The sequence below is a fragment of the Hypomesus nipponensis genome, chromosome 7 (genome assembly GCF_054491055.1).
Source record: "Hypomesus nipponensis isolate SF chromosome 7, ASM5449105v1, whole genome shotgun sequence".
Classification (NCBI taxonomy): domain Eukaryota; kingdom Metazoa; phylum Chordata; class Actinopteri; order Osmeriformes; family Osmeridae; genus Hypomesus; species Hypomesus nipponensis.
Genome location: NC_140367.1, coordinates 5,354,905 through 5,377,500, shown reverse-complemented (window position 1 = coordinate 5,377,500; position 22,596 = coordinate 5,354,905). Strand labels below are relative to the sequence as shown.

Genomic DNA, 22,596 nt, shown 5'->3' with positions numbered 1-22,596 from the left:
TGCCTCCCTCCGTCCCCCTCCCTCTCTCCCTCTCTCTCTCTCTCTCTCTCTTCAAAAGAAGAACAGAAGGGGATCTCGCTTTACAGATTCTGACTCCACATTTAAATCCAGTCGGCCATGGCCGTGTAACTGAGATTAATTTCTGTGACCGTGCTTGAAGTTCAAGTCAATTATACATCGATAACGCCACACGACAGGCCCCGACACCCTCCCCGGCACAACAAACTGGGTTTAGATATGCTGGAATCGTACCTGGGGGAGGCTAACGTAATTAGCAAGAGTAATTGCACACCCCCATAATAGTCATGCATCTCAGCAGGTGACGACAAAATCAATTTGAGCCTCAAACTATTAATTTCATTTGCTATTTATTCTCCCCATGACTGGCGTAGGAACATTTCATATTCTGTGGAGAATGAAGGTGTGGCAGTCGGTGTGTCGTGTCTGTATGGACAGAGAGAGGAAAGGTGGGGAAGAGAGAAATAGAAAGAGATAGAGTGTATGCGTGTGTTTGTGTGTGTGTGTGTGGGGGGGGGGGGCGTGGCTAACCCATTCATCTGACATTGAGGAATAGATTGTGGAGGGTGAAGCCTGAAAGTGTGTTTAATGTTTCATGTGTTGAAAGGTAGGTCTTTTTCATAGTTTTTAAAAGTAAGCTTGTGTGTGCGTCTTTGTACTCTGGAAAACACAAGGGAACACCTGATCCCTCAAGCGGATGTTTGTGTGTGTGTGTGTGTGTTTTGTGCGGGTGTTTGTGTGTGTAAACAGTCTCATTTCCACCTGACCTTCTTTTGATGAATAAAACATGTGTGTTGTGGAAGCCAGGGATGTTCACCACAGGGCCGGGGTCTTATCACTCTGTGTTGTGGGAGGGAGGCTGCTATGGCACAATCAAAGCATCTGTGTAATCCCATGAAGCGGATGTGTGTGCCCGTGTGAACTGTGGCTGCCAAAACCTGCATCTGGACTCAAACAGTGGAAAGAAAAGGGCGTTCTGTTCGAGCATGTCCACTGACGTCTGACTGTGTGGTGGCCTCACTGACGCACACAAACACACATGCCCTCGCTCATGTGTGCACACTTGCACACATACCCGTACACATACTCGCACACACACACACGCACACACACACACATGCACAGACACACACATTCAAAAAATTACAGACAGCTTCTCTATAGTCCCAGACTGATAGATGGACAGAACAGTCGGCTATGGTGTTCCTTCCAGCAGTAGACCTGAAGTGCTTAGCAGTGCAAAAGTAGCGACGCCACTTCTTCTGAAATAAATTATCTCTAAATACCACTTCTTTCCTTACCATAAACTGTCCGTGGCTTCTAGGTGTATCATTTATAATTTATGGCAGAGTATACTGTATGCATGTGTATGTATTTCACAACACAATAGGGAAGATAAATCACCCTATTCTTCTGCTCTCTACTGCTCTTTGGGTGCTGTGCTGCTCTTTTGTGAGAGAGAAGAGAGAGAGAGAGAGAGAGAGAGACAGAGAAAGAGAGAGACAGAGACAGAGAAAGAGAGAGAGAGAGAGAGAGAGAGAGAGAGAGAGAGAGAGAGAGAGAGAGAGAGAGAGAGAGAGAGAGAGAGCTGGTAACTCCTCACTTATAATATCCTTGCTAGCAGGTAACATACAATACTCTAAATAACCTGCCTGTCTGTGTCTGCCTGCAAGTCTGTCTGTCTGAATATCTGCCTTATTGCCTATCTGTAAATTGTTATTGGTCCTCCTTACACTTGTGAAAATCCCATTGGCTCGGCCAATCGGTTCTGCCAATGTGCGTGTGCGCGCATGTGTGTGTGTGTCTGTGAGGGGGAGCGTGTCTATAAGCGCAGCCAGGGGAAGTCAGCTTAGACAGGATAGAGAGCTAAAGGAAGCCTTACCTTGGAGACACAGAAAAAGCATTACCAGTTCCAGCCTCTCTCTAGGTAAGCTTCAGACAGATGCAGCCAGAAAAAGAAATCGTGTACACCATCTAGGCCCATATGGGCCAGCCATTCCACAACAAGCAGAGATGACCCTGAGATAGTCAGTCTGCCCAAGCCTTCCAGACAAATACATATGAGGTGACAAACATCAGTGCCCCAGCGGCACGGCATTATGTGCAGGAACAGGGTACATCTCATTTAGATGTGTGCATGTACCTGAATGAATGAGCGTGTGCATATCCGTGTTTCTGTCTGCGTGTAAGATCGTGTGTGTGCTTGTGTTTCTGTGTGTGTGTGTGTATAGGGGGGAAATGTGTTCCTGCAGAGGTACAGGTTGGGGGGGGGGGGGGGGGGGCAGTGGTAGGAGTTCCCTGAGGCTATAACAGTTCCTGAGTAAGACAGAACATGGAGAACTCTGTAAAACTGTACTGGTACATTCAGAAATGGGGAGAACAGACCATTAGGACACATTCTCCATCTACATGTCTAAATCCACCACAGAAGCAGACCAGGAGCCATATGTCCTGTCTCTGAACACAGCTCTGCTCTGTGTCTAAATGCAATGGAACAACAGCTCTGCTCGGCGTCTAAACACAACTGAACACAGCTCTGCTCGGCGTCTAAACACAACTCTGAACAACAGCTCTGCTCTGGGTCTAAACACAACTCTGAACACAGCTCTGCTCGGCGTCTAAACACAACTCTGAACACAGCTCTGCTCGGCGTCTAAACACAACTGAACACAGCTCTGCTCTGGGTCTTAACACAACTGAACACAGCTCTGCTCTGGGTCTTAACACAACTCTGAACAACAGCTCTGCTGTGGGTCTTAACACAACTCTGAATGACAGCTCTGCACTCTCTCTGAGCACAGCTGTCCTGCTTGTCAACTCAGCTCTTGTTTGTGTCTGTCAGGGCAGCTGTACTGCACACTACTTCAATCATGAATACAGAGTGTTTGAGAGAAGGGGGAAACCTTCATTATGAGTGTGTGAAAATGAAGAGGTCCCTCCGTTTTTACTGACTCCTTTCACACTCTGCCTCCCCTACCCGTTTTTGTACAACAGGATTTTCTCGGCCCCCCAAACCTCTCTCTCTTTCCACCCCCTTCTCAGCTTTCCACTCTCCTTCTCTTGCTCCCTCTCTCTCTTTGCCCTGGGTTGACCTGATCCGTATTTCATCAAAGCATCAACCGGAGAGGGAGAAAGAGAGAAAGAAAGAAAGACAAGGTGTTTGAGAATACAGCTCACGGCATGTTCCAGAAGCACTAGCCTGTCCCGACCTGTTGATGAGGCTCACTGATCCTGGACTGTCCTTCTGATGAACCTGACCTTAACCCAACCACCTCAGACCTTTATCCTCAGCTAATGAGTTCAAAGGAAGACTGAACCTGAAAATGAACCTAAATTGACAATCGACTGTAACATCACCCTTCCTTGACCTTCTGGATTCTTCTCTCGTTCTATCAAAGACGGAAGAATCCCGTTCTTTCTGCTGACAGGCGTGAGAAGCTAATGCTGACCACCTGACCGCCAGTCTCATTAAACTGCATCTGCAAGACTCTTAAACGTGATCACACCGCACGCCGACCAAGGGGGTCGCGGGAGCATACCTCTTGTTCAATAGGTCCGGGTCTCGTGTCCTGATGTCAGCGTCGTAGATGAAGTGTTCTTGTGTGACCGTGACCGTGCGCTCCATGCTGTCGTTCTTGCTGATGGTGACCACAGGGTAGCCCATCTGCAGGGTCCAGAGGTCCATCACCTCCTTGATGTTGATGTATTTCCCCTCCGTCTTCATGGCCTGAACGCACATCACATTAATCACTCCATCAATCAAGCTGTCAACTCCACGTTGTTACACAGGCACTTAGTGGAACCCTCGCAATCAATATGCTCAATGATTAAAGGACGCAACCTGTGAAAAAAGAAAGAGGATCAATATACAGTGTGTGTGTGTGTGTGTGTGTGTGTGTGTGTGTGTGCGTGTGTGTTGTGCTGGTCAAACAGATATGGTTAGGTGCAGGTGGGGGACTGATATGGCAGCTCTTCTGTTGTGGAGAGGGTTGGACAAGTGGGGGGGGGCGGGGGGGGGGGGGGGTGGTCATGAAGTAGCAGCCTGGTCCTGTGGCGCGGTGAGGGGCTAATCAGGGATCGAGCAAGCCCAGTCAGAGAGGCTTCCTCTCCACGCAAGGGCCCTCCAAATCAGCCTGCACCGGAAAGTACGTGGAGGGGAATTGTGGGCTGGATTCTAGGCTCAGGTCCAGTGGTTGGAGGAAAAAGTGTGTGTTAGTGTGTGTTCCTAAGAGACCAGACCTCCTCTACGGTCTCCTCCTCTCCTCACTCCTCCTCTCTACTCCCCTCCTTTCTAATCTTGCCAGACCTTGTGCCAGTGTGAGTAGGTGGTTCATTAACGATCGGAGATCTGAAGCCTTGCTGTGGAACACGCTCTACATCCTCTCTACAAAGTGAAGGAAACTGTAAAAGTGAAAAATGGAGGACAAGAAAAAAATCTAAGACCTTAATTAAAAAGCTCAGCGTCGCTGTGGTTACCTTGGTTACAGAATGGTTCGCTCTCTCTCTCTCTCTCTCTCTCTCTCTCTCTCTCTCTCTCTCTCTCTCTCTCTCTCTCTCTCTCTCTCTCTCTCTCTCTCTCTCTCTCTCTCTCTCTCTCTCTCTCTCTCTCTCTCTCTCTCTCTCAGACAAAGTATTTTAACTTAAATTAAGTCCCAATTAAGGAATAAATCAGCTAATATTCCAGTATGCAGAGTTTGTGAATCTAGCTAGAACTGTAGCAGAGGTGGTTTTGAACAATGAGGTTCTCTTGGTCTCAAAAGTACAGAGCTGGGTTGTGTGTTGCTGACTCTAGTTTGAACCCTACACACACTATAACGACAGCCCTATAACAAACCTAGTCTGTACGCAGGCTTTTCAGTGTGCAGCGTGCTTTTTTCATATGTGCTTAAATAGCACTTTGTAAGTGTGTTTAAATTATTTTTGTATAAAGAGTTCTTCCTACAGGTGATTGGCAGCTGGACTCCAATTCCAGAGTGTACACAGTCCAGCATAATCCCCTGTCTGTGATTCATCTCTACATGAAGCATGAGGGAGACACAGAAACAGGGATTATCATCTGTGTCTGTTCCGTCTGCATGTGTGTGGACAGAGAGTGTTTCTCCCTGATACACCTGCCTTACAATGAGTGGATTAGCTGGTAAAGCTCTTTAGGGAAATTGACAATAATTAGGAAGAAATAAGTTCTGGAGTGTTCAGAAATAGCCATAATTGGACTAATCATCATATCTGTCAGACCTGTCACCTGTGAAAGAGCTGTCAGGGATTAGAGGGATGATTTCAGGAAACGGACGAAAAGATGTTCTTTCAATTATCAGCCTATTGGACGCCCACTGTTTCAGTGTCATAAATAGAGTGTTCAGCATTCATGACACTCCTCGCGGAGTGACGAGCGTGAGAGAGTTTGGACAGAGATATAAACAGTGTTTAGGGGGGAGGGAAAAGGTGACTCCACGCAGGATCCGGGGGGTCTGTCAAATGTCATGCTGAGTGACACAAGACACAGAGGGAGGTGACTCTGTCACAGCAGTGTGCGTGTGTGTGTGTGTGCGCAGGTGTCTGTGTGTGTGTGTGTGTGTGTGTGTGTGCTCGTGTACCCCGTAATGTGTCATCGTTGGCTGTTAAATAAGGATGACCAGAAAAAAACACAAAGGCAGAATAAGAGTCGCTGCGAGTGTCTTTATCTCTGTATCCCAGGCACACACACCCTGCATCCCAGGCACACACACCCTGCATCACAGGCACACACACCCTGCATCACAGGCACACACACCCTGCATCACAGGCACACACACCCTGCATCACAGGCACACACACACACCCTGGGTCCGAGGTCACACACATCCTGGCTTCACACCGCTCTTTGTGTCTGGCAGGCATGAGGGACCACTGAAGCTAATAGGTTCTCATGAATATTTGAGAGGAGCAGAGCGGAGAAAAGCAGGCTTCATCAGATGACTGGCACGTCCCACCACTGTGAATACCAGCCCCTATCTGTCTGAGGGGCTGATAGAGAAACTGCCAAATGGCATCCCCTATCTCGGTCAGAGGCGGTGGCTCGGTTTCTTTGGTGCTGTAATTAAACTGTGTGAAGGTGTTTCGGAAGGTCACCGCATACCAATCCCATAGATTATCTTGGCAGAATCTCACGTGAACACACACGCACACACACACACACACACACCTGCACACACACCTGCACACACACACGTGTTCACACAAACATACAAGCACACATGCACATCATTCTGTAAGCATACCTCAGAGAGCTTGTTCCAGAGGTCGTCCCTGGCAGCATTTCCATACATGTGAGTCATCAGGTAATCCTGCAGAAACAATAGTCAGTTTAGTTTAGATTCCTTCTCTTAACATGTAAGACACCAAGAGTACTTAGTTTGACTGGCACAGCTCCTCTATGAGGATTACACACACACACACACACACACACACACACACACGCACACACACACACACACACACACAACCAGTGATAAAGCTAATCCTCTCTATAGAATATCTGATAGATTTATGCTAATGTTTCCGTCTGTTTAGGAGAGATTTGCCCACTGTGTGTCCCTATGATAACATTAAGACCTAGACATAATAAAACACAAAACAACACAAATCGATGTCATGAATATGCAACAGTAGAAAAGGAGGAAAGTATAAAACATGTATTCATTACATTTAGCAGACGCTCTTATCCAGAGCAACTTACAGTAAGTACAGGGACCTTCCCCCGAGGCAAGTAGGGTGAAGTGCCTTGCCCAAGGACACAACGTCATTTGGTGTGGCCGGGAATCGAACTGGCGACCTTCAGATTCCTAGCCCTATTCCCTAACCGCTCAGCCACCTGACTCCCTCATTAATTATTGGGCCTGAAGAATGGAACTCAATCCGGTGTATGTGTACATTATCCAGTATATTCTTCTGAGTTTGAGTGTTGGTTGGGAACTTTCCACGTACTGTATTGGCACAGTGTGCGTACAGGACAGTATGCGTGTGTGTGTGTGTCATACAACCCACCACACTGAGAACATCTCTACTTATTCACTGCTAGATTCCCTGAGTGCATGGCCTCCTAATCTGATGAGCGTTATCTGATTTAGGTGGAGGCAGCTGAGCTGTAGGGGCGGTGGGCTGGCTGATAAGAGGAGCAAGCTCTTTAGGAGGAGCAGGAGATGACAGACCGGATAGCTTTATTACCAGCACCTTTAAACCTTCCTAGAGGGAGCTGGAAGATAAAATCATGTCACACTCGTCACACACACACAAATACACCCAAAATTACTAAATGTGCAGACACACAGACACACACACACACACTTAAAAATACACCTAAAACTCCACGAGTGCAGATAAAGACACACAGGCATCAAACACAGTACACAACTCTGTACACATCAGTGACACAATCAAAAGCTTCAAATCAAAACAATCCACCATCACCTCACACGACCCCTCTCAACCATCCTCTGCTCACTTTTTTTCTATTTCTCTCCTCTTTCTTTCATGTTCTCTCTCGGTTTACATTTAGTCATTTAGCAGATGCTCTTATCCAGAGCGACTTTCAGTAAGTACAGGGACATTCCCCCAAGGCAAGTAGGGTGAAGTGCCTTCCCCAAGAACACAACATCCTTTTACACGGCCAGGAATCGAACCAGCAACTTTCTGATTACTAGTCCGACTCCCTAACCGCTCAGCCATCTGACCCCCGTTTAACATTGAACATCTCATCTCTCTTTTCTTCTCCATCTTGCTTCTTTGCTCTCCTCCCTCCATCTCCTCTTGTCTATAGTTAGCCCAGCAGAAGCAGCAGTAAAACCTGTTTCCCCCAGGCAGCCCTAGTGCCAGGCTGTACCAGCCTCTGTAGGCTTACGTCAAGCTGAATGAGACTGGCACCCTGGCACATAACCTCAGGCCAGGTCCAGGCCGGGGTCAAAACTGGACACGCCTGTGTTGTGTGTGTGTGTGTGTGTGTGTGTGTGTGAGAGTATTTGTGTATTTGCTTGTGTGTTTGATACACTATCTGTGTGTTTGGGATTTTATAAACACAGCAGTCTTGGGCTGACAGGCACCAGACCCAGGAGGTCAGCTGTCTCTCTTCCGTCCTCCATCTTGTGTCTACTCCCTTGACAGAAAAGGTCTGCCCCTCCATGGCTGCCAGACATCAGAGTTTCCTCCCCGGAGTGGCTGGCAGCTGGCCTAGGGCAAGAGGACGGGGAGGTCTTCTGTCTCTCCTGTGGGCTGCATGTCAACTCTCATCTCTGCTGAACAGACACTGAAGCACTCTGCTGGGTTGTCACCACACAGGGGTAAAAATACCAACCTGGAAACAGCTCAGGAAGGAACTCCATTTACACCACTTATCCCTACACTGGTTTGAACATAGCTACTGTAACAACGAGAAAAACTACCTTCTGAAGGATTACATCAGAAGGATTGCATCATCCTTTGCAAAAAAAATTTTAAAAAAAGAATCCATTCCAGTGGGACTAAAATGACAAAATAAATGTTAAATCAATGAGAAATAAACCCGTCCTTGTGTTTTACGTTTGTTACTCTTAATAAGAGAACACACCGAACAACTGAGACCTGTATAAAGATAGAGTAGGCTGATTACTGTAGAACAACATCCCGTCTGAGACCTTGAACAGACCACTCAACAGGGACGGCTCAGCGCTCATTCATATGCATTTTTATTACAATTACACATTTGAATATTTCTTCTCTGCAGCACACTCAAGGATGGCAGCCACAATCCCCTCTTTTCATCAGATATCACATCAACATTGTAATATTCCCAGACTAATTATTCCCTGATGTGGCATATTTGAACTGCTTAGCCAGGAACATCTGAAACTAGATTGCTTTCTCAGTGCAATCGCCTTAAATATTTACTGTACACAATAAAAAAAATGGCACAAGCCAAACTCAGTAACAGACTTAAGAATATTAACTTGTGTTTACCAACAGGAAATGAGAAGGACACCAGAGAGAGAGGTAAAGAAAAAAAAGAAAGAGTGCGATGGACAGAGAGAAAGAGACAGAGAGATAGAGAGAGAGAAGGAAAGAGAGAGAGAAAGAAAGAGAGATAAAGCGAGCGGGGGAAGGGAGCAAATGAAAAGCGAGTGATATGGATGAAGGATGGCTTTAGGGTAAGCATCTAACAGCTCTAATATTTAGAAAATTGAATTTAGAGAACGTCTATATGTCCATTTCATCTGTGTGAGAACATCCTGAAACTCCATCATCACGCAAGGGGAGAGCACTGACAGCTGTACCTCCGTCTGAGACGGAGAGGAAGGGAAATGGACCGAGGGAGAATGGAAAAAAGAGAAAGAAAAAGAGAGATAGAGAAAGAGAAAGAGGAAGGATCTGTAGATAGCTGACTCCAGGGTGCCTGTCAGACAGTAAGAGTGGAGTAAGCACCCTGGGGTTGTAGATTGGATTCAGGGGATATAATGGGGAAAAGAAAAGGGAAAAAAAGGGGTAAGGAAGGTTCTCAATATTCCCACAGGCAAAGAGAATAGTTATTTGGGTATTCAGGCCAGGGTTTTCATTGGTCTCCTCTCTCCCAAGAAGAAATACTTTTCTTCTTTCAATAACTCACTTTACCAAGATTTCTCATAATTTCCCCCATGGTCGACTGACATCTTGAATGGACTAGGAGCTTAATGGCGTCAGCTGGCAGGATAATCACCTGTCTAGCAGTGTGTGAGTTGAAATGCTGTACACTCTTCACACGTCCTGTTTCTTAGTGGAAGAGCTATCTGTCTCCCAGTGTGAAGGCCAGCCTCACCCTCAGCTCCAGACCCAGACCCCTGCCCAGCCCCAGCCCCCAGAACAGACCTACCCCTAACCCCCAGTACAGCCCCAAACCTCAGTCCCAGACAGCAGGAGCATAACTATTCCCCAGCCCCAGACCCCAGGTGCAGCCCTCTACCTCAGGCCCAGCCCCCGACACAGCCCCCAACAGTGGGAGTGCAGTAGAAGACACCTTACCACTTCCCATAGGTAATTGAGGTCAGGGTGTCAGTGACGCTGTGACTTTCCGTTCAGCAGGAAGTGACATCAGTATTCTTCTCACGCGCACCCTCTGCTGGGATTCAATTATGCAAGGAGGCGTGGGAGGAAGGGAGGAAGGTGGAGTGAGGGAGAGACAACAGACAGACTAGCAGACAGAGAGAGAGTGGGAGAGAGAGAGAGAGACTGCTAGAAAGACAGAGATCCCTTCAGATGCTGGTGGGGTTAGAATTGGCAAGAACAAAGGACCGTGGCTATATTTCAAAGTTGTTCTCTTTACTCAACAATGTAACTACACTTTATAGCTGTTTGTCTCTTTATCCCCCTCCTCCTCAGTGCTATCTCTGCTCCTAGAGAGCTGATAATCAGATGTTTCAGTGTATCATTATCCTGCTCTAATCTCCGAGGCTTCAGGGATGCTGGATCCCTGGTCTCTGCTATGTCCTGCTGCCTGCTTGTAGCACAACCATCCTCATTTACTGGTAATTGTAACTCACATCACTTTCTTTGTTGGCTTTACCACAAGGCGATTCAGCAAGACAATATGTTTCCTCCCTGTGCTGGCTCCCCCCACACTGAGCATGCTCCAACTCAGCATTTATCTGGCAACCGCCAGTGCGCCTCAGAGTTAAGCACTCGCCGCTGGGTGTGCAAGTGTGTGTGTGTGTGTCTATGTGTGAATGTGTGGTTGTGTCTGTGTGGTTCTGTGTGTCTGTGTGTGTATGTTTGGTTGTGTGTCTGTGTGTGTGTGTCTGTGTGTGTGTGTGTGTGTGTGCGTGTGTGTGTGTGTGTGTAGGTGGCCCTCTATGGCTGAACAGACTGTTGGCTGTGTGATGGATTTCAGCCAGGCAGCCTGCTCCCATAGTATGAACTCATACTGCTTCTGTGCGTGGTATGTGTGTGTGTGTGTGTGTGGGAGAGAGAGAGAGAATCTGTGGGTGTCTGCATCCACATGTGTGCACGCGAGACGTCTGTGCAGTGAGGTGGGAATGGCCGAGCCATCTGGTTGCTACATGATGAATCATCAGCTCTGTCCAGCATCAGAGGCATTCCAGCCTCCAGCTGCCCCTCTAGCGGGACAGGTACGCTAGCCAGCCACAGCCTGGCCTTTTATCAGCACCCCCTCCACTCTATGTGGTGTGGTGGAGGAGCATGGCAGGGTATTGATCCCTGCACCAGCTGCGGCTAGCCTGGACACATAGTGGTCTGCTGTTGCTGGGCAGAATATGGTCACAGAGAGAGAGACAGAGAGAGAGAGAGAGAGAGAGAGAGAGAGAGAGAGAGAGAGAGAGAGACAAAGAGACAGACAAAGAGACAGACAAAGAGAGAGAGGAAGGGAGAGAGCAAGGGAGAGAGTAGAGAGCGGGTGACAAACAGCAAGCTTGACAACAGCTCCAGTGTTCTGTCTGAGTGTCTCTCCAATGATCGCCTCATAAATAGATCTTATTCATGTCAGACATGGCCAGCTGTGCGTGCGTAAATGTGTTTTGTATGTGTGTGTATGTGTATCGGTTTGTGTGGCCAGATGGTGGTTAAATGGGGTGAGAAGAAGAAGGGGTGGAAATCAAACCAGTTCCCTTTCTAATCTGCCTCCAGGAAGCTCTGTCCTTGCATTACCTCAAAGATCTTACTTCAAAAGATCCCTGCTTCAAAACCGATCCAGTCTGACTATTCTTCCTGGACTGGTTTCCCCTGGGGAAATTGAAAGAGGACATGATCTGACCATTTACATGGAGTAACGTGAAGCTCATGTTGGTAGGGAACATGCTGTCACAGGCCTCTAGAATGGAAGATGTCACCTAATTTAGGGTATCCATAGAAACAGTATCACCAGATGAAGAGTCATCTGGAGTAGACGCTCCTACGGATTCATTTAATAGATAAACAATTGTATAAATGTAAAGAATTAAAAGTTTAAAGATATCCCCCTTTCCTCCTCCTCTCTGCATTGCTTGGGGCTGCAATTAAAGACAACCACTCCCAGAAGCAACCTCCTCACCTCGCAGAACTAACGTTTACCCAGAGACATTTTTAACCAACTACTTTCTGTTCTTTTGTTGCCTACGTCAGCAGACACAAGAATTCTCTCTCACTCTGTCCTTTTCTCTCTTTCCCCTTGCCACACCCTCGGTCTCCGTCTCTCTGTGATTTACACAGAAGAATGAATCAGGAGCTAGTCACAGTTAACACTGTTAGAAATATAGGCCAAAGAAGTTCCAGAAATAGTACGCTGAAAAAGTACAGTAAGGCTTTGAAGTCAGACATACCGTTCATACATCAGTGAAAGCTGTGGATTCCTGTAATGGCTCTGTAGTGTGTGATCACAATAATCCCCCAAAAACGGGTACTTTCATAAAGGAAGATGAACTCCAGTGTGATTTTGAATACAATCTCATTATCTTAACATTGACTCAAGCAGCACAGTTCTGGACGAATCTGAATTGAAATGAATGGAAGGGATTTCCATCAGGTTGTAATGGGTGTGTTTATGGAGCAAAGAAAGCCTGTTGGGACCAGCTGTGCTTAGCCTTCGCTTATTGACACTCACACTCCCTGATGAGATCAGTGTTTGGAACCTGCATTTACGCTGTGTAACGCCAGATTACCGGTTTATCCTTTGTTGGTTCTCCTAATCCACCTGAGCGTCATCCAATCACGGAGCCACATCACCCCGCTCGCTTCAAAGACATGCTCAATCACACACCTTACAGTCATCGTCATCGGAAGGAAGCTGGCCAATCAGAGCTTATGTGACTGACTCTGTATCTGAGTCTGGTGTTAAGTATCTACTATTAAAAAAACATCTTTGTGGAACTGAGAGATAAAATATCCAGACTTACGTTAAGTCCTTTCTGGAACACCTGTTGGCCCATGACGTTAGCCAGCATCCTGATTAGTGCTGCCCCCTATAGGATGGAAGAAGAAACAGGCATTGTAAGCATCAGTTACACACAGCACTGGGTCTCAAACTGCTCCACTGTTCTGGTACTCTTTACACATACATTTCCACACATAATTGATCTACTGTATTCTTATCTACACGAGTTCAACTGAGATAAAAACAGAGGAAAATCCTACTGCTCGCTCTGGGAGGCGTAGCTGAGATTTGTGTTTAACTGTGGCTGAGTTGAGCGATAAACTACTTATTCTGGTTCCTCTCAATGGTCCCTGATTTGACTGATATCACACTGGAGAACGGGCTTCTCTGCTCCCCGCAGAACAGAGCCTCGCTCTACTGAACATACAGGGTGTTGGTGTCACCAAATCTCTGAGAGAGAGAGGGAGAGAGAGGGAGAAGAGGAGAGAGAGAGAGAGAGAGAGAGAGAGAGAGAGAGAGAGAGAGAGAGAGAGAGAGAGAGAGAAGGTGTGAAAGAGTGAAAGTGTGAAAGGATCACTGCCTTTTGGGGGTATATTTGGGAACAATGTGTCAGGTTTTAACATTAGCAAACACTGAAGGAATGTGTGCATGTGTGTGTACGCGCGCGCGCGTGTGTGTGTGTGCGTGCATTACAGAGATCAAGCACAGCTTCAATCTTTCAGCCATTGAAGGGGAGAGCAGTCAATTTCCATAAACCATCTCCACTGTCTAGTAATCTTTAGTCCCAGACTAGAATCACTTCAACAGATTAGGGAGGAGAAGCACCCTCCTCGATGGTCTGCCTTTTCAATCACTAAACCCCCATCTCCAAACAGATATGCTCAGTGATGCAGCTCTGCCACAGAGCCCAATTAGCTGTGTAAGGGCACCATCTCTGCCCTCAAACAGGCTCCCTGACGCAGCTCCGCCTTGGAGCTCATCGGACTCCGAGATGACAAAGGGCACCTATATGGAGAAAGGTAATTACAGCAATTTAGCCGTGCTTCAGAGAGTCTGTTTACAGAAGCCCAGTGCTCCCTCGGGGGGCTCTACGGCGCCACCTTCCCTGGATCTCATCCTCCACTACATGCCGCTCTCCCACTAATGACAGAGGAACAGAGAGAAGGCAAACTGCTGCCAATTCATATGCCAGGGGGAGAGTCAAACCCAAACGGTTTAATTTCAGCCTCTCCTGTTGATTAATGACGGAGCTGCTCCAGGATGTCATCTTAGTTAGGGGGTACGTGAGAGGAGAGGAGATGCTGCTGTGGTGTGGAGGACACTGGCGATGGAACTAAGGGGAGGGAAACGCACGTGTGTGTGTGTGCGTCTGAGACAGAGAGATAGGGAGAGAGGGAGAGAGGGAATGTGTAAGTAAACAGGTATCAGTGTGTGTGTGTGTGTGTGTATGTGTGTGTGTATGTGTGTGTTTGAGTTCACCTTTTTGTAGGCAATCCAGTCGAAAACCCGATCTATGTCTGCGGCCTCAAACACCTCCTGTGAGATGGGGTGGGAGCTGGCCAGGCCGTCCAATAGCATCACCTCGTGGAGCACGTCTGTCAGGAAGCGTTGCTTCTCCTTGGACACACAAGGTCAAAAGGTGGCACAGGTCACACGCAAGTCAAACAGGTACAATACAGGAAAATGACATCAACAGATAGAAAGTGTGAGAGAGGATTGGAACTGTTGGGCTGAGTGGGTTGTACTGAAGCAGAAGCTGCACGACCCTGAGAATGTCTTCGACCACTGCAGCTGCGGGAGCGGCATCATATCCTTCTTTTTTGGTGTTCCATAGAGCAGGGGTTCCCAATCCTGGTCCTCGGGCCTCCCTGCCCTGCATGTTTTACATGTTTCCCTGCTCCAACACACCTGATTCCAATGAATGGGTCATTATCTATGCAGAAACCTGCTAACGACCATTCATTTGAATCAGGTGTGTTGGAACAAGGAAACATCTAAAACATGCAGGGCAGGGAGGCCCGAGGACCAGGATTGGGAACCCCTGACATAGAGCATTAAGTAAGGATAAGCATCAAATCAAGTCCAATTTGACAATACCAAAAACGGGAATGTGGTAGCCAGGTATTAAAAAAACGATCAATCCATTATACTACATGAAAAACAACATACCAGACAGGACAAATGTTTCAGAAGAGTTGTACCTCATCCATAGAATAAATGCATTGCTAGGTTTCATTCAACAGTGAAAATAATGCTAATCTTTCCCAGAGTGTTAGGAATTAGAATGTATTCCAGTCAGACCGAGAGAGAGAGAGAGAGAGAGAGAGAGAGAGAGAGAGAGAGAGAGAGAGAGAGAGAGAGAGAGAGAGAGAGAGAGAGAGAGAGAGAGAGAGAGAGAGAGAGAGAGAGAGAGAGAGAGAGAGAGAGAGAGAATGATTACACATGCAGATGAGTCCTGTTTAAGCTATTAATCCAGAAGGCAGAGAAGATGAGGTTGTGAGTAGGAGGTGAGCTCACAGCTAAGACATCAGACAAACGTTTTAACAAACCAACAACTGTTCCCTGTTCACATAATCCAGTCCAACTTGAAGCAATATTGCATGGAACGACCATTTAAATAGCTCCTTAAGGAAGCTTAAAGTGTGACGGCCTTTGAGTCAGGAGAAAGAACCTGAGATTTCAGCACCACAGACAGCGACACCAACAGACACTGGTCGTCATGGACACTGATTCTTCCGTTCCCTTTTCCCAGTCAGCTGATGGGAGACACAGGTGCAGACTATCAGCTGACTGCAAGGAGGATGGGTAGGAAGATGGAGGGTGAGGTGAAAACAAAACTTGTGCGGATACTGACTGAACTAACGTTGTTCTGTTGTGTCTCGACAGACTTAACCAGGAGCAGCAGGAGAGAACCTCCTGGAGCTTAGCCTCGACACCGGGGAGATTTTCACTCCTAGTTTTGGACTTTTTTTTGTAACAAATGCATGTTGGTGGGTTAAACTGCCTCTGGTGTTTTGTTCCATTACTTTACTGAGTGTAGCTACCCTGCGGTTCAGCTCAGTGGTTGTCACAATAGATTTGATTAAATAGTGGACCAATAGGAACACAGGAGAGATCGGAGGGAGGGAGAGAGAAAGACGGAGAGACACGGGGTTGGACTTAAAGAGAAGACAATGGAGAAGTGTATAGCTAAAGAGTAATGTTTGATACCGAGTTTGGGATGGTGATCAAGGCAGAGAGACCTGCGGAAGACTGTGTGTGTGTGTGTGTGTGTGTGTGTGTGTGTTTGGTGCTGTAAATGCAGGTCGGCCCTAGCAAAGGATTAAGGCGTCAGTGATTCATGCACGTTTGAATAACACATCTGCTGGCTCCCTCATCTCCTCCAATAATTAGCCTGGCAGCTAGCAGAGTTCTGCATGGCTGATCCTACCAAACCAAACCAATCTTAACTTTCCTTCTCTGCAATTACGAGCCATTTTAAATGAGGCACCCTGTTTAAAGGGAGTTCTAATAGAGAATGTTAAGCTGCCAGTTGCAGCTGCTTGTTTCAATAAACATGGCGGGGAAGGAGTTTGAGAAAATACAGTACAATACTTGGATCAGTCCTTTAAATCATGGACCAACACCCACAGGCCGCACTGAAAAAGCAGAAACCAAACTCATCATCAGAACGACCTGTGACAGAGAAGTGACAAAAGACGCTTGTAAATGGGACATTCGGAATGAATGAGCATTCCTATTCTTCTCTCTCTCTCTCTCTCTCTCTCTCTCTCTCTCTCTCTCTCTCTCTCTCTCTCTCTCTCTCTCTCTCTCTCTCTCTCTCTCTCTCTCTCTCTCTCTCTCTCTCTCTCTTTCTCTAATCTTAAATATTGGGCATCATTATTAACACAAAATGGTTAAAATGGCTTTTGAAGAAAATATTCACAGGTTACAATTATACGATGACAGGAGTACGGCTTAGTGACTCGTGAATCTGTTAATATTGCTCCAGACAGAATATCGAAGGGCAAGGCTCCTGCTGAGTCAATATTTGCCTGTAAACAAGGACATTAACTCATCAGCTGGACAAATAACTAGGCAGAGATGTACTGTTCAATCTTTCACAGTTCATCTCATTGGAGTGGATACAACACCACAGACCACTACTGTTGGGTCCAAATGTGTTGCTTATTATAATCAGAATCAGAATCAGAATTTGTTTTTATTGCCAAGTTTACACAGACACATTATTTACCGTGGCAGGAAGGTGCGTACAATAATATAATGATATACGGATATTTATTGTACTGTTTGAACGAACAGTAGTTTTGGAGAATAGCAGTATTTTTCTCTCCCTTATCTGCACTGTGTGCATGCACAACAAGGCAGTGAGCAAATTCATCCTCCACATCATGTGACACATGATGGAGGGAGGGAGGGAAGGAGTGAGTGAGCGAGGGAATAAGAGAAGGTGAAGGAGGAAAGTGCACCAGCTGGTCGATCCAGTGTGGATGTCAAGCACAGTCACGTAGGAGCACAGTTAAAATGGCTGCCCTAAAAAGACCTTCCATCTGGTCCATCATATGTTCTCCCTGCAGTACCCTTAGTCCCAATGATGCTTCATTTACTGCCTCCTATTCCTCCCCCTCCTCCCCATCCTCCTCCCCTTCCTCCTCCTCCCACACCAGCCCATGGGCTGTCCCTGCCTCATCCTCAACCAGAGCCAAGCTGCTCCACACGTAAGTGCTCAGATGCAAGGTAAGGAACTCAGATGTAGGGTAGGAGACAGACAGCAGGGTGTCGAGGGCAGGGGTATAAGGGGGGGGGGGGGGGGGGAGGACAGGATCCAGAACTGAGTCCGGGGGACATGGTTGGGGGGTTTAGAATCATGACTCTTGGTACTGAACCAGGACTCTGGTTCTAAAACACAGGACGCAGCACAAAACAGACTGGGAGGACAAGGCTCTGAGGCAGATGTGAGACCGGCAGTAAACACAGCCACAGATGGTTTCTGGGAGATGGAGTCAGGAGCAGGTGAGCTGCGCTGGGGCCATTAATCCTGGCGGCGACAAGAAGGCTGTGAAGGGCCAGGTGTGTTCTCTACTGATCTACCACTGCACATCTCCACAACATCCCCTTCTCCTTACTTCACTTTTTTCCCATCATTCACTCTGACATCAATTCCACCCTTTCACACTCCCTCTTTCCCTCTTCAAATCGGCACATTCTCCCCCCTGTGGTCCACTCCTCAACCTGTCTACCTTCATCTTAACACCTCCTCCATCCCTCTCTAGCCTCCCTCCTTCCCTCGCCTCTCATCAGTCCAGGGTCATCAGTATGGCAGGTCTGTTGGACTGCGATGACCGGCTATCAGTGTGCCACTTCACTGACTCTAAACACCAATCAGTTGAGACAGATGCTCTCTCCGCTCCTCTCTATCCCTACTCTCAAACCTCCCTACTCACCTAGTCTCTACTTCCTATTCCATCATTCTTGCCCTCTGGTCCTCAGCTGAAGGATCACAGTTTTGGGCATGGGGTACGAGTCATTTGGCTTGACTGATTCCAACCCAAGATCAAATCTATTTTAAAAGTGAACATTTTAGAGAATTGAAACAGTGAGATTCATTGTTCAGTTTCAAAAACACAGTTAATGTTCATTGTCTAGAGCTTGAGAGCGAGAGACACAGCAAAAAAGAGGGCAAGAGGAAGAGAGAGGCGGAGCGAGAGCAGCATAATCATCATCGTTGTTATTGTGAGTGAGAGCCAGTGTGAGTCACCCGTCTGTGTTCAAAAAGCATCACAGGTTACAGGTCTGAATCGTGTCTTTCTACCATCCATACTCCCTCCCTCTCTTTCCCTCTCTATAGCTCAACCATTCATACTCCCTCTCTCTCCCTCTCTCTAGCTCTCCTTCCCTCTCTGTAGCTCTCTCTCTCCCTCTTTCCCTCTCTCTCTCTCTCTCTCTCTCTCTCTCTCTCTCTCTCTCTCTCTCTCTCTCTCTCTCTCTCTCTCTCTCTCTCTCTCTCTCTCTCCCTCTTTCTCTCTCTCCCTCCCTCTCCCTCACTCTAGCTCTCTGTGGTCCTATGTGTTTTGACTGGGATGCTAGTATACTCAGTTGATGGGGACAGACTAGGGACATGCACGTTTGAGTCCACTGCATCGTGCTGGTTGATCCTGACACACTGCTGTGCTGTCTGGCGCCGGCTCCACCTACCTGGTGTCTGTATGTAACCCCCCCCATCCCATCCCATCCCATCCCCAAACATGGCTTCCAGGACATCACCACAGCAACCCCGACACACACACACACACACACACTATAACATCAATCAATATGAATCCTTAATTTCTTGTGTGTTGTGGGGAGGAAAGGGAGAGAGGAGGGAGAGAGAGAGAGAGAGAGAGAGAGAGAGAGAGAGAGAGAGACATGGACTGAGACACGGGGCAGGAGGAAGCTCGGCGTATGTTCGGCAGCGATACGAACAAGTTCATCTGGTGTTTTTCGCTACTTGAGATGCGGTTACATTGTCAAGACCACAATCCTGATTTAATGGACATGTCCCATTATCATAAACCATTAGAGCAACAGCTGGCACTCAGGACACTCAGACAGAAGAGGAGTGAGGCCTGTGGTTCACTCAAGGCCCAGCTTAGCCTCTAGCAGCTGCACTCACTAACAAGTGGCTTGGATAAATATCCATAATAACACGCACATATGCTAATTATAGACCTGTGGCTGGGGTAGATATCGGGCTGGAGTAGAACGCCATCCCATAATCACTGTGTGGTTGCTAAGAAAGCTTAGAGTACACAGTTGATTGACAGACAGGCCTAAGGGTGAGCGATGTAGTCACAACAATAACCAGTGTTTTTACAGCTTAATTGTAGTCCAACATTTCACACTACAACAGCATTTAAATTACAGTCCAGCATGTGTTCAATTGCTTTTTTTTTTTTATATTACAACCTATTATTGGTCCGAGATATCCTTTTGAAGTGCAAATGAGGCAATCACAGCAAATACATTTCATTAACCCATCTTGACAGACTTATTTAATTTAGTTCATCACAAAATGTGGAGAGGTGAGGTGAGGTGAGGAGAGGAGAAGAGAGGAGAAGAGAGGAAAGATAAAAACATTACGATAATTGACTCCATTAATCATAAGTTCTCATTAATAAAAACCCTTTCCTCAGTGTGGTGCATTTCGAGGACATTCTTATTCCCCATGGAGTTAGACAGCATGTTATACTCCAGATCACTGGCATTAGGAAGGAAATAGTTGCAGAAAATACATCTAACCAATCACCTTTCCATATTCCACTTTCTCTAGATAATCCCAATCTTTTTTCCGCTTTCTAATTGTTCCCTATGGAGAGTGGAACAGAGGTGCTGTGGGACAAGCAGCTACAGAAAAGGTGCTGGATGAGCACATGGTATATCCATGTGTGTCAGGGATGAACCAGGGTGTGTTTCACGCAGGGCCTCCCCTGCCTGTGCTCCACGACATGCCGCTCTGGAGAGACCCAGCCTGGCACAGAGCATCAACACAGTTACATATAGTCCTTCAGCAGACGCTCTTATCCAGAGCGACTTACAGTAAGTTCAGGGACATTCTCCCCGAAGACAAGTAGGGTGAAGTGCCTCGCCCAAGGACACAACGTCATTGGCACATTCGGGGTGAACTGGCAACCTTCTGATTAATAGCCGGACTCCCTAACCGCTCAGCCACCTGACTCCCCAATACCTGCCTCCTGCAGCTCAGAGTACTGCCGGGTCACCAGAGACGGGTTCAGCAGCCAAACCCCTCCTACAGCGCACTGCTACATCACACAGCTCTACTACACCACGGTCTGCAATGTCATTATGGAGCCTTTTGATAATCAAACAGCTTGCACAGTCTACAAGTAAGACCACATACAGAAACAGCCTTCTAAACATCCACATCACCCCATCCACTTTCTGCAGCGTTCTCCCCCCCCCCCCCCCTCCAAAAAAGAAAAAAAAAAGGCTACAACATCATTACTTTGTTTACGCCCTGCACCCAAGTCCCCCAGACAGATGAGTTTAATAGGAGGCTGCAACGCACGAACACGCTCCCCTCCAAACTTATGATTAATAGGAGATGCGCTGTGATCAGATTTAGATTTAAGGGTCTCTAACAGGTTTCTGATGTAAAGGTTACGTCTGGGGAACTGCTGGTATAGAACGGCGAGTGGTGGAGAGTGTGACTGGAGTGTAATCATCTGTCAACACAGCAGCAGTAGTAGCAGGATGTGCTGTTGTCGTGGAGGAAACAGAGAGCCGGGGATGAATGAGTCCGCCTCTTCTGTCTGGACTCTCAGTAGTCTGGGAGATATTAGTCATCCTCTTTGTTCTAATACATCTTATTAGCAGTGAGCTTTAGAGGCCGACTGGTTTATTACGTCGATGAATGCCAATTCAGAGACGTCTGTTCCCACAGCATGGTTTTACAGAGGGATAACTCTCCTGTTCCCAATTTCTTGTTTGAGACTTGGCATCTTTTGACGTCTGGGGTGTGAAATGCGTATTGGTCGGACAGCATGAAGTACTGATCAGTGCATTACTGGCTAAGTGTGGATACATTAAGGCATAACAATGCGCACACACACACACACACACACCCATCAAGCTGAAGCAGCTGTGCTGCAACTTACCATGTTCCATTTGGGGAAGAGAAAGTCGGTCCCGATGTACTCGAAGAAGTGAGCGAATCCTTCCTTCAGCCAGACATCCTCCCACCAGGCCGGGGTCACCAGGTCACCGAACCACTGGAGCGGAACAAGAGGAGAGCAGCACAAGTCAGATTCACACTCAAACCTGTCATTAGACCAAAAGGGCACATTCATTTAGTATAGCCAGTGACAGCTCCACTCTACTCTTCCTACAGAGCAGGGATGGAGACCTGGTTCACCATCAACAAGCTAGAACCCAGCATCACACAGTTCATGTGTCCATGAATAGCACTCTTGCTACCAGCAGACCAATGTCTGTTTATGCAAATAGAACATTTAACTGTTTGTCTTTTCTGGGGTCTGAAATATGTCTATTTTATCTGCATTGCAGTGAATTCTGGATCCATTTCAGAGTTGTGGTTTTCTTGTGTGTCAGACTTGGCTGCTGTCACAAACTGTTTGAAGTGAGACGAGGAGGCCATTCTGGGAGAAAACACAATCTGTCATTTTGAACTGTGATCAATGCAAAGTGGGGAACACAGCAGTGTCTAGTGACAAAGACTGACCTAATTGACCATTTTATAACATTTGTGAAACCACTATAACCAAACAACAAAGAAATGTAGAGAGAGTTCAAGAAAAAGAACGCTCCAAAACAAACAAAATGCATCATTACACTGTGTCAGAGGGAGAAGCAGAACTGTGACTTTAGTCCAAAGACAAATCAACATCCCATAATAAACAACCTTTCTCTGAGATGGTTGGCTATACTCAGTCTGGCCTGTTTCCAAGGAACCAACCATAAGCAACACAGGTGTCTTTGTTGGAGGGTCTGTGTTGGTACTAAAGTGGTGCTGATGTGAGTGATTCTCCATCCAGCAAAGACAACACACAGCCAGCCAGACATCCTGGGCAAGAAGCAGGCTGGCAGAGCAGTAAAACAGCTTCATGTCATATTTACACACCCTGGTCATGCCAGATCCATCTACGTCACAAAGGAAGCCAACAGGATTCTGGCAGCCTGCAGCCTGCTTCACTGGCCTTGGGTTCAAACACACTGTC

At 47.0% G+C, this 22,596-nt stretch overlaps 1 protein-coding gene across 1 annotated transcript in view; it reads right to left on the bottom strand.

Annotated features, from left to right (window-relative positions):
• Positions 1–22,596, bottom strand: part of LOC146276446 (thyrotropin-releasing hormone-degrading ectoenzyme-like) — an 87,478-nt gene that overhangs the window by 24,504 nt on the left and 40,378 nt on the right. The window contains exons 5-9 of the mRNA XM_084702010.1: positions 21,517–21,630; positions 14,339–14,476; positions 12,882–12,947; positions 6,276–6,341; positions 3,558–3,745 (exon numbers count right to left, since the gene is read on the bottom strand). Of these exons, the coding sequence (XP_084558136.1) occupies positions 3,558–3,745; positions 6,276–6,341; positions 12,882–12,947; positions 14,339–14,476; positions 21,517–21,630 (572 nt within the window). The remainder of the gene's footprint in view (positions 1–3,557; positions 3,746–6,275; positions 6,342–12,881; positions 12,948–14,338; positions 14,477–21,516; positions 21,631–22,596) is intronic.